This window comes from Equus quagga, chromosome 14 (assembly GCF_021613505.1).
Source record: "Equus quagga isolate Etosha38 chromosome 14, UCLA_HA_Equagga_1.0, whole genome shotgun sequence".
In the NCBI taxonomy this organism is placed as follows: Eukaryota; Metazoa; Chordata; class Mammalia; order Perissodactyla; family Equidae; genus Equus; species Equus quagga.
In genome coordinates this window covers 57666657-57679854 of record NC_060280.1, presented here as the reverse complement: position 1 = coordinate 57679854, position 13198 = coordinate 57666657, and the positions used below count along the sequence as shown (strand labels likewise).

Genomic DNA, 13198 nt, shown 5'->3' with positions numbered 1-13198 from the left:
TTTAAAATAAATACTTAAAACCTTTTATAAACGTATCCAATAGAATCTAAATAGCAGAGCAATTTGATACCCACAACTAATTGTTTTAAAAATATGTAAAAATAAGGAGGGAGGCTATGCATGTGCAGGAGAGGGCTTCTCAATTTTGCTGCTCCTAAACTGCTCTAAAAAAATAAAGTCTTTCAGGGGCCAGCCCCGGGGTCGAGTGGTTAAGTCCGCAGGCTTCACTTAGGTGGCCTGGGGTTTTGCCGGTTCAGATCCTGGGTGCAGACTAAGTACCAGTCATTAAGCCATGCTGAGGCGGCATCCCATATGGCAGAACCAGAAGGAGCTACAACTAGAATATACAACTATGTACTGAGGGGTTTTGGGGAGAAGAAAATAAAAAAAGATGAAGATTGCCAACAGATGTTAGCTCAGGTCCCAATCTTTAAAAAAAACAAAAATAAAAATAAAGTCTTTTAAAAAAATAAACAAAATGTGAAGAAACTAAAAGAAATTTTACATCATTTCTTTTCCTCTTTGAACTCTTTTCTATTTCCTAATCCCACAGAACTTTATCTTACCAGTTTTATGCTTGAAAGTCTTTTATTACCTTATCACACTTCATGATTTTCTACAACAAAACTATGTAAATCAGTTTTAACTTTTTTTAAATTTCCTGTGGTCATGAAGCTGCACTAAAAATTTTCTTCTCAGACTGAGCTTTATTACCATTATTAATATAAAACTGACCAAACAAGTTAGAATTTGATTTTAAAAAAACTGTTATAAAGTAATTTTATTGTAAATACATCTCTTAATATACATACTAGATGAGCTGATTGTTATAGTTTTGTTTTATTTCCCTTTAGTTTATATATTCACAAATGAATACTACTGATTGCCAGACTAAGGCAGAGTACAGCATCATTTTATTCCTATTTTCTCTTTCTAACATAGATGTTAAGAAAAATCTCTTCATGAAAATACAGAAAATGGACTAGAGGGATTGTTAACTCTTTGAACTCCTATAAAATATTTCAAAACCATGACAGATTACAAATAATTTTTTTTTTTTGAGGAAGATCAGCCCTGACCTAACTGCTGTCAATCCTCTTTTTGCTGAGGAAGACTGGCCCTGAGCTCACATCCATGCCCATCTTCCTCTACTTTATATGTGGGACGCCTACCACAGCCTGGCTTGCCAAGCAGTGCCATATCCGCACCCGGGATCTGAAGTGGCGAACCCCAGGCCGCCCAAGCGGAACATGTGCACTTAACCGCTGTGCCACTGGGCTGGGCCCAGATTACAAACAATTCTATCAGCTAATAACTCCATTAAGTCTTCCTTCAAATTTTGTTGAAAGTAAAGAATGGGAAACCAACTCAACTGCAAAATGACTTGTTACCCATCTATCAGAATCATTCACTTTCTGAACAGCAATCTGGTGCCAGGAAGGTTCTCTAGTCCTGAGACAAGGCACCAATAGAGATAGACGGACTCATGCCTTTCTTTTATAAAGTTTTAAAAAGGGCTACCATGAAAGGGGAGATTGGAAAAGAACCTGCAGACCACAGATGCACTCTTAGGCAAACCAGCCTCAGAAAAGTTCTGTACGGAAATGGAAGAAGTGTAAATTCAGTCCACGAAAACTTTCTACATCTCTTGAATCAAGACAAGACTAACTTTGAATTCCACCCCTGAAAAAACTAGCTGAGATGGAAGACATATATAGAATAAAGCCATAGAAGTTCTAACTAAGGAATTTAAATACTAAATTTATAGAAAAAGTTATTGGAGGATTTGAAGCAAGGCAGTGACATATTCTAGTTCTACTTTTCAAAGATCACTCCAGCTCTCACGTGAAATAACTGTAGGAAACAAAGTAAGGGGATGAAGAGACTAACCAGGAGTAAGAGAAAGTTAAGCATGGTTCAGACTAAACTAGCATGAGGTGTGGTGAGCAGTGGTAGAGCTAATAAGAGCTATCAATAGATTGAATATGGGATGAAAACAAGTAAGAATTAAGGATTCATTTATTGAGATGGGGAAGAGTTGGAGGGAGTAAATCTTAGGGACAGGAAATCTTAAACTATTTTTCCTATGTTAAATTTGAGATGGCCTCTAGATACTCAACTGGAAATATCTAGTAATGGAGTGGATATACAAGTCGGGGGCTCAGAAAAGGGGTCAGGGCTTGAGATGTGGATTTGTCAATTGTTAGAATACAGGTGGCATTTAAAACCAGGAAACTGAAGAGGTTATCTAGGAAGAGTATAGATGAAAAAAGGCAGAGTACAGAGGTCCAAGGCACTCCAAATTGTAGTGGTTATGCAGAGGAGAACCAGCAAAGGAGGTTAACAGAAGAGTCATAAAGCAGAAAGAGGTGACTGAGGAGTCACAGAAGTTTAAAAAAGTGTTTCAAGAAGGAGGGAATGGGCAACTATATTAACGTTTCTGAGAGGTCAACTAAGATAAGGACTAATGACTGACCACTGACCCTGACAAGTTGTATCTCTTCATAAGGGCTAAATTCAGAAGAGGGCTGAGGAGAGAAGATGAGGCAGTGATTCAGCTAGTAGAGATAAATCTTTGAAAGTTTGCTATGAAGAAGAGCAGGGAAGAGAGGCAGTGACCAGAAAGGGACATGAGATTTGTTTTTTATTCTTAATATGGACAATATTCAGGAATAATAAGAAAACAAGAGAGAGGGTATTTGCAGTAACCAAGGCCTCATGCAGGTGAGAGGACAGGATCTGGAACACATGTAGAAGAGTTGGTCATAGATACAAGCAAGGACACTGTCACTGTGATAAGAGGGAAACCAGAATATTATGGAGTAGAAACTTTAAATATGAACTCAAACTTATTTCCTTGCATGTAGATACCAAAAACATCCCTTCTTCAGGAGGCGTAAAGTTCTAAAAATCTAAAAATAGGACCAAAACTAATAGAATTCTGAAGTCATTCTTTACATGGTAAAATAATGGGGTCCTGTGCTTTCCCCCAACAATACAAAGACCACTACTTCTCTTCCACATAAGCTGGACGGAAACTTACCTACATATTTATCATGCTAAGCTATTCCAAAAGCTGTACATCTAGAATCGATCTACTATATACCAACCATATGTCATCAGGCAATCTGAAATTAGTAGAGGAAAAGTGACACAAATCAACCACAGTCTCTTCCCTTAAAAAGAAGGAACTAAGTTACTGAATCCCTTATTTGTAGCACATGGGGCACACGGCTAGTGTTAAAGAGATGTTTATTAACTAAATAAAGATACATTACAGAAGGATAGGAGAGGGAGATGATTGTAACAAGAAGATTGGGAGTGTCAGAAAAGGACTTCCAAGTGTCACACCTGAGCTTAGCCTGAAAAGACACTAAATATTCCCCCAGAATTAGGGTGAAGGGATGCAGACAGGGCATTCCAGAGATCAGCATAAACAAGGATACGGAGGCATGGAAATAAACGGCATGTTTGTTTCAGTATTCATGGAGGGTAAGTGGGTGTCAGATTATAAAGACCTTTGGTATAGTCTAGCCATTCAATTGTTCATTCTACCAATATTTGAGGGCTGCTATGCTCTAAGTGTTGTGCTAGATGCTAACAATACTAAAGTAAAAACTGACAGTTTTTTCCCCGTATTAAGCTTAAAATCTCATCCACAGGTTCCTTTAAAACAAAGACAGGATTCTCATTATCTACAGATCCCTCACCACATCTAGCACTGTATTTACTAGAAAAGAATTATCTATCTAACTGAAATTTGATATTTTAAAAGGGACAACAACACGAACAACTTAAGAAAAATAAACATTCAATACCTCTTTACAACTGGAGAAAAATACAATACTTTTCTTCTTCAGGTGGCTTCTCAGAAAGGAATATAGCACACTTATTTTTTGCTGTAGCTCACAAACTATGTAGTTCTGTTCCAAAGTAGCAGGGGTGCTTATGGAAATAAAAGGAGGAAAAACATTAAAAATATGCCACATTGGTAACTTTGAAATCCAGACAAAAGAAAAAGAACAAATGTTACTAAGTGGCTTGCCTCTTGAACAAATTTCTCATATACACACATACCCCAGAAGAAAACTTCTCTATTCACACGACTGAAATACATTCAAAATCCCTTCCAGATTACATATCAAAAATACAAACAATGGGGGCCGGCCCTGTGCCATAGTGGTTAAGTTTGGCACGCTCTGCTTGAGGGGCCCAGGTTCACAGGTTCAGACTCCAGGCGCAGACCTACAACACTAGTCAGTCATGCATGGCGGTGACCCACATACAAAATAGAGGAAGACTGGCACAGATGTTAGCTCAGGGCTAATCTTCCTCAAGCAAAAGAAGAGAACTGGTGGGGCTGGCCCAGGGGCATAGGGGATAAATTCGTGCACTCCGCTTCAGCAGCCCAGGGTTCACAGGTTCGGATCCCAAGTGCAGACCTAGCATCACTCACCAAGCCATACTGTGGTGGCATCCCACATAAAATAGAGGAAGACTACCACAGATGTTAGCTCAGTGACAATCTTCCTCAAGCAAGAAGAGGAAGACTAGCAAGAGCTGTTAGCTCAGGGCTAATCTTCTTCATCAAAAAAAGAGAGAGAGAGAGAACTGGCAACAGATGTTAGCTCAGGGTGAATCTTCCTCAGCAAAAAAAACAATAGTGGTCGCCTCTGAAAGGGTAGGGTCAGGGATCAACTGACGGGCACGAAGGAACTTGCTGGGCTGATGATAATGTGCCACATCTTAATAAGGGTTACGTGGATACACACATTTACCAAAAAACTCAGCAAATGTACTCTTAATTTGTTCATTTCATTGTATGCAAAATGTCAATAAAGAAAATCTATACAAACACTCAATTCTAGTGACATATGAACTGAAGTATTTAGAGGAAGTATACAGATCTGCAATTTACTTTGAAATGCATCAAAAACAAAATGGGTTGATGAATGGGGGGGGACAAATGGACAGTACATGGATGCTATTATTAGGTATCATCTAGGTGATAAGTATAAGGTATTCACTGCAAAATTCAATTGTGCTGCATGTTGGAAATTTCTCATGATCAAATGTTGGAGAGACATACACATATATTTACTATTTGAACTAATAAACCTACTTTTAGGATTCTCTTCCCAAAAATACTGATTAAAAAAAAACAAAGATATGGCATTATTTATAAACCCAAAAAAGAAAAGAAAACCATTATGTTCATCAGTAGGGAACTTGTGGAATCAACCACTGTACATCCACACAATTAAGTATCACGCAACTGTACAAAAGGAATGAAGAATCTATCCATATAGTGCTGCAGAGTGATCGCTAGAATATACCATTAACTGAAAGAAGCAAAGAACAGAACAGTACACAGAATTTGGTACCATTTATCAGGGCAGAGCTACACAAATATATATATTATATGCACACATTCACACACATAGGCATCCCTGTGCAGCTTTTTTTATTTTAAATACAGACAGAGGCAGACAGGGCCAGCCCCAGCAACCTGGTGGTGAAGTTTGGTGTGCTCTGCTTTGCGGCCCAGGTTGAGTTCCAAGTGCAGACCCATACCGCTCACCCATCAGTGGCCATGCTGTGGCAGCAGCTCACATACAAAAAAGGGAAGATCAGCAGCAGATGTTAGCTGAGGGAAAATCTTCCTCAGCAAAAAACAAACAAAAAAAAAAATACAGGCAGGCAAACCAAAAACTAAATTGGTTACCCACCAGGAAATACACGGAACAGAATGAATTAAAAATTTTTTTCTTTTTTGTTTGTGAGGAAGATTGGCCTTGAGCTAACATCTATGACAACCTTCCTCTATTTTGTACATGGGATGCCACCTCAGCACAGCCGCTGCCAAGTGGTCCACACCTGGGATCTGAACCTGCAAACCCTGGGCTGCTGAAGCAGAGTGCATGAACTTAACCACTACTCCACGAGCTGGCCCCTAAACTTAATTTTTTTAAAAAGAAAAACAAATGAGCCTAAAGATATTTCAAGCTGATAGCTTAATGACAGAGAAATTTCAAAAGAATCTGCTACATTCTTACTGGGATACCTAAGGAAGAAAAGAAATGTAAAGGAATCTTAAACCTTCATAAGTAATCATATCATTAGCAATAATATTGATATTATCCTAAAACTATTTTTGATAAACTGATAAATGAAACAAATAAATAAAAGGCATTAGGAATGAAGATGTTTAGCACAAGAAAAAATATAAATCAAAAGAGACTAAGTAAAAGGTTGTAATCTTATCTTTGATTTGTAAACACCAACTCATGATGAAACATTTTCTCTTTTAAAAAAAGAAAAATCTGTCTACTCAAAAGCCTGAGCACAATGACCATCCCACTAGAACCTAGACTATGATTTCTAAATACAATAATCTGCTAAAAGGATTTTATATGGGGTGGAAACAAGATGAACCTAGAAGACCAGAAAGGAAGGAAGCCAAGACTCCCAGGATGTGTCTAAGGGATTCAGTTAACCTGAAGAACGTCCTTCTAGCCAAGTTTGGGATGATGCAAGGCAATTTGAGTATTAAAAATGCAGTAATAATTCCTATTGACTGAAGGGCAAACAAGATAGTATGTTTAAATGTATGCATTAATACCATTAAATCATTATTTATTAAATGTCGGTAAGTCTGAGTTCATTTTAATTTTAAAAAAATACTGCTCACATTTGGAAAATGCCGGGGAACCAACTAATTAGTCTAAAAACTGGTGAATAAAGAGAATGAAACATGTATTCTGGTAGTCTGACCTTCCTGTAAGAACAGTATCTCAGATAATCAAGTAGTTGTTTTGGGAAAGCTTTTTGATATAAAGTATTTCAGTTAAGAAATAACAGAATCAGTATATAGCAATTTTGCAAATCCTAACGAAACGGATCTAGGCAATAATCAACTGCTAAAATTATAAGGTTAAAAAGTTATTGTTCCTGCCATCAAGGGGCTGTTTGTATCAGATTACTCCTTTGGCCTAGAGCATTAACTATAAAAGCTGGATGATATATATATATAAAGCAAAAAAACTGAAGGCATCAGAAAGTAACCAAGGCAGCCAGGACTCGAGGTACTAAAGGAAAAAATGGAAACGCCCTGAGGCAAGCCCCATATTAACCTCCACTTTTCTCTCAAAGCATCTGCTGACTTGCAACATAGCAAGTAGCAGCCTTAGGCCTAAACACGTCAGCTCACACATGGCAAAATGAACGAAAACAAGCAAGCAGCAATAAGTGGGAAGCTACAGAGCTGAGCAGAGATCCTGGCAGTCTCACAGTGCTACAAAGTTGACAGAACCTGTCAAGATGGAAGGGCTCTGGTAAATAGCCCCATCTTTCCGTTGAGACCCTCAGAAAGGCTATGCCCTCTGAGTCAGGGCTATATCCCACGACTAAAGACAAAAGAGAAACAGCATGGCCCAAAGTCTAAAAGGACAGCCCAAAGCAAGGTAATCTGTCTTTACCACATGTGCCTGCCAGAGAAAACATCTTCATGGTTTTTCCTAAGAACTAAAGATAAGAAAATCTTTTAAAAACCACAAATTACCTTCAAAGGAACAAGAGAACTGTCAGCTGACTTTAATAGAAATAATGGGAACTAGACTGCAACAGAAACATCTTTGAAATGAAAAGAGAAACACTGCCAAGATATCCTTCAAAAATGAATATGAAGTAAGGAGGTTTTCAGGAAAGTCAAAACAGAGTTTTTCACTAGTAAACCTGAATTAAAAAGGAATTCTTTGAGCACAAGAAATAAGAACAACAGAAAGAATAACTATTTGGGTAAGTCTAAACACATATTGACGTTTCAAACAATAATCATAATGGCTTATAGGGTTCAAAATATGTGTGGAATTAAAATATCTGACAACGAAGGCACAGCAGGAAGAATAAAGAGACTTAAATACTAATAGGGTAAGTTAAATGTAATAAACAAAATCCTCCAGTTAAAAAGCAATCATCATACCAGATAAGAATAGAATCATATACTGCCTACAAAGACAAATCTAAAATATAAGGGCATTCACAATGTAGAAAGTAACAGGTACAAAAAGAATCACCATGGAAACACTAATCAAAAGAAAGTTGCTATAGGTAAACTAATATCAAACTAGACTTTTGGGCAAAAAGTATTAGTAAAAATAAAGAGGAACATTTCATAATGATTAATGATTCAAATTAACAGGAAATATAATAGTAAATTTGTATGCACCTAGTAACAGAAGCTCAAAATATCCATCTCAAACTTGAAATGTTTCATAATTCATCACAGAATCCAACTTATATTCATTGTAAAACATGACAAATTACTATGGCCCAAAGAGAACTATTTTTTCTTAAAAAAAAAATCAGAAGCACCATTTCACTACATATAGTAACAAAGAAAACACAGTGGTGTACTTCTTCTAAGTATACTCTCACATACAACTTCAGAAAGACCTGATTTTGATTTTCCTCGTCCTTCACAATTTGAGAGTAAATATTCTATAATGCCTTAAAATATTCTTGACTATAATCTCTCATGGTATATTAACCAAATTGTTAAGGCGCTAAAATGGGAAAATTCAAAATTCACAACAGCATCTGCTTTTTATAGTGCTTCCGGTGAATTTGAAATTACAGAGTACTGCAGTCATCATAACTGCAGTTTCATAAATTATGTCGTTAAATATCTGCCTTCTAAAATGTTTTCTGAAAGTTTTTTTTTTTTTTTTTTTTACACAAGTGATGGAACTGCATTTTGGAAGTCATTTACAAAATCAGCAGTCTTTGGCTTCATTTTCTTCTAACTCTATGACCTACAGATAATAATCAACTCTTATTATCTAAGAAATGGGAACAGGGATAATATGTACAATAGAGACCATTTAATGATAGAAAATTTATTGTCTGCTAAAGACACTAGTGAGTTTTGAAAACAGGCTGAAGCAAACAGCAAATAGAAGAAGAAAATCAAAAGACCTAGATAGTCTCTACATTATCAAACTAATTGTACCAAGAATTTCAATAGCCATCTCAACACAACTTTATAAGACCAATGTCTCCTCAACAGTAAGCCAAGAAGGAAACTACACCTCAAGTATCCCTTGTTATTCCATTCCAGAGTTTTTGATAACCAAAGCTACCAGTACTGATTCTCCAAAGTTTATCCATTAGGATGCCCTGGAAGTATAGAGTCTGGCCTCTTCTCAGGCTTTTTAAAAATCGTAGACATCTGTTGGTTAACAAGGTCAAGGTGGGCCTGAATGCCCATATTCCCCGTATTTAAAGACTTTCCAACAGGATAACCCAATTCATTTTCCCAATCTCTTTTTAGTCTAACATCTCATAACAAGAAATGAAAGTTTTAAGATAGAAATAATGGTAGGATTGAATTCATATTGAGATCTTCAACACAGATTCAACTTATATTCACTGGAAGACATTTCTGTAAGTCAAGTATGTCCACAGTCTGCAATTATTCATACCAAACATACGGACACTTCCAGTTGTGATATCAAAATCCACTTTAAAACATTTCCCAACTTACTTACACATCTCTCTCTCACACACACACACACTTTTTACTGTCACAAACATACATATCTTACTCTCTGGTTTTCAGAGATACCAGAACAAAAGAGTTGTTGGAGTATTTTCAACAGAAGGTATTTTGCTAAATATTAATGCATTTGATAAAATGTGTTCCATAGCACACTAGTCCTGCATAATGCAGCTAAAAAGAATGGCTCTGTACCCAAATAATTTTGGTAAATGCAGAAAGCTATATTCATCTCCTATTGCTTTGGAAAAATCAGCATCCATGAAAATATTAAAGGTTCTGGGAAGTCTTAAAGAAAACTTTTACTTTAACTCAGCATTTGCTTTTTATCTATCCAGGAATGCATCCTCCTAGAATCCATCCATCTCCATTTTATGGGGAGACAGTGGTAAATAAATACCTTTTAACATCTTAGGGAAACATACTTGATCCCCAGACCACATTTTAGAAAATACTGCATTCGAGTCTTCTCATATTTAAAGGTGTATCAAGAATTTAAATAATTTTTACTAATACATTTACTATGCTTTGCATATCTAATAACACGTAAAATAACATTTCATTTCCTAGAAAATATCAATTTGAAATATCAACTTCTTAAACTAAAAAGAGAAAACTAATTCTTGATGGAATCAAATATGGTTCCAAATAGTACACACCTGTATTTTGCTTTTTCATGAACCCAGACATACTCAGGGTTTTTCAAACTCAAGCGTGCAAGGTCCTTTACAGATTTGGTTTGTGTAGCCGAGAAAAGCAAAGTCTGACGTTTCTTGGGAAGATTTTCAATAATAGCATTCATGGTATCAGCAAAGCCCATATCCAAGATTCTATCTGCTTCATCAAGAACTAAAAAGGGAAAATGTAAATTGAACTGCAATATTTAAAATATACATTAGGCTACATGCAATGTGGAATCCTGGACTGGATCCTGGAACACAAAAAGGACATTAGTGGAAAAACAGGTAAAATCCAAATAAAGTCTGGAATTTACATAATGCATCAATGTTAATCTTGGTTTTGACAAAGGTATCATAGTTACGTAAGGTGTTACACTAGGGGAAACTGGGGGACGGGCACACAGGAACTCTACTATTACTGCAAATTTTCTATAAATCCAGCATTTTTCCAAAATAAAAAGTTGATTTAAGAAACACACATTAGGTAATATCAGAAGTGATGTTTCTTAAAAGGTAAAACTTAAATACTGAAGTGTCTAATTTCACATGTAAGAGTGCTTATATCCTTCTATTTTGATTTTTAAAAAGTCTAGTTGTACTCTCCGAGTTTAGAACACATATGCCAAAAAATTGTTTCAAGTTGTTTCTCAGACTGTTTTTAATCAAAATATTTATCCAATAAAACATTTCTGTCAAAATTTATGAGGGCTCTCTCCTAAGTCTGATTTTTTCATTAAAAATTCATTAGACTCACCTAACATTTGGAGATTGGTAGCATGAAAACATATTGTTTCATCCATGTGTTGAAGGAGCCGACCCGGTGTGCAAACGAGTATATTTATGTTATTGATCCTCTCAGCTTCGTGCTTCAGATCCTGAAAACAGTTGTTTCTTTTGATTACACAGACACATCACTGAGCAGCCTGCGTATCAAAACTGTGTATAAAAGCCATCTGCATGTGGCATTTTATCATACAATGCAGACACTCTAGAAATAAATGTAATTTCTCCCTTCTATTTCTGCAGCACATCCAAATTTCTGGCCCAAACAAAAGAACTTAGTCAAGAAGTAAGAGTTCAGAGTTCCTCTAGATTCTTAATCATACCTAGGATTCTGAGGCCAAGAAAAATATCGTATGAATGCTCCAAGTCTTGATTTCCTATTAAGCTGACCAGAACCAACTTAAAAACTGGAATTATTCCCATTCTTTATGTCAGGACCAAGGGGCATTGAACAGGTTCTCTGACAACACTCATTGCACTTTGTGGACTAAAAAAAAAAAGAGCTGAGCATTTGACATTCTAGAAGTTCTCTCCCTGAAACAAGAACCACAGACTGTTAGTTGTTAAACCTGGGTGACATGAATATATGAGGGTTTGAGATGCTCTACTTTTTTTGGTCTATGTTTGCATATAAATTCAAGAATTAAAGTATTTATCCTCAGTCTAGACGAGACTATCAGATTCAAGCATTTCAGGTGTACTACAAAGCGCAGCAAAAGCTGAGGTTTTACCAAGACTTAAACATTCCTCAAAACTATCTTCCTTTCTTCTGCTGCTGATTCAGCCTGTTGTGAATTACTCAATCTCTTAGATACCTTATTAAAAGGAACTAGTTCACATACTGAAATGGTAGCTTTCCCAATGTTAATACACAAATAGATTTTCAGGTTGGTTAGAGTAGATTAGTCTTCAGAGAACCTGATCAATTCAGATACCCTGACAAAATGGACTTTCTGGCCCTGCAAAACTGATGAGCAGACTCTAGATGACAGTGACCGCATCAGGATGCTACCAGCCACCATCTAGGGGGCCAACCTGTTTAGATGAAATCTCCACCTCTTCCCTGTCAACTGCTACAGTGCTCCAATGTAATAGAGAAGGAAAGAAGCACAGACAAAGACAAAAAGGCAAACCTTTCCACCAATGATGAGACCAGCCGAAAAGTCATGATTCTTTCCTACTTTTCGGAGAACTTCAAAGGTCTGATAGGCCAATTCTCTTGTAGGTGATATTATCAGAACCCCCAGCCCATCTGTTGAGGTCCACTGCAGGCGATATAAGGCTTCCAGTACCTCAAAAGAGACAGCAAATTCATGTTCAATAAGTCCTTAGAGAAGGTAGCTTTTTGATCCCTGAATCTCCATCTTGATCCTCCAAATCAAAAGCACCTTCCAAGAAGGCATACCAGTCACAAGTTTTATCCAATTAGAAAGAAATTTTGCTTTTTCCTTTTTCTTTCCCCCACCAGAAATATCCTCCCCCAATTCAAGAGGAAAAGGAAAAGAAGCCCCATGGCAGCTCAACTGCTGCCAGAGCCATGGCACCAAGAGACCAGTGATCAGTGAAAGGTATGTGCAGCCCACAGGCCATTAAATAGATTTCAGAAAAAAATTTGTCACCAGTATCTGAACAGAAACCACATTACTATAAACTTTCACCTGTGTTACTGCTACAGTTATATAGTGACTAAGTTTTCTACTTGTACAGAGACATTGTTATAAAAAATAAAGATTTAAGAGAAAAATGGTTTTGCAGTACTTGAAACAAAAACTCAAATGTGATTTTTCTGAGCCAATTATTTTGTACAAGTACAAATTAAAAAATTATGAAACCAACTGCATAACTGAGATATTAGTGAAATCCTAAGAGGCTCTACTGTTTTACTACCATAAAGAACAGATATCAATGTCTCAGAAAATTCTCAACAAATGACCCCGTCTCCTTAGAGTGAGCATATTTCAGCTTTATCCTAAACAAGTGGCAAGTATAAATGTGACTGGCAGGTTTGCACAGGTGAGAACAGAAACAGCTTTCCCCATCAGTCTTACAGCAAAGCAGAACAATTCTGACCCGCCACCCTGGAATACCCAACATCCTTCAGGACTATAAGGGCTTGTCAGAGCACAATCATTCATTCATTCAATAAGTTATTGAGTGCCCATCATGTGCAAGGCATTGT

General features: G+C 36.8%; 1 protein-coding gene across 1 annotated transcript in view; it reads right to left on the bottom strand.

Moving 5' to 3' along the window:
• The window catches only part of DDX10 (DEAD-box helicase 10), a 278439-nt gene that overhangs the window by 255328 nt on the left and 9913 nt on the right, over positions 1-13198 (bottom strand). Inside the window, exons 4-7 of the mRNA XM_046638144.1 lie at positions 12153-12311; positions 10991-11111; positions 10216-10405; positions 3819-3945 (exon numbers count right to left, since the gene is read on the bottom strand). Of these exons, the coding sequence (XP_046494100.1) occupies positions 3819-3945; positions 10216-10405; positions 10991-11111; positions 12153-12311 (597 nt within the window). The remainder of the gene's footprint in view (positions 1-3818; positions 3946-10215; positions 10406-10990; positions 11112-12152; positions 12312-13198) is intronic.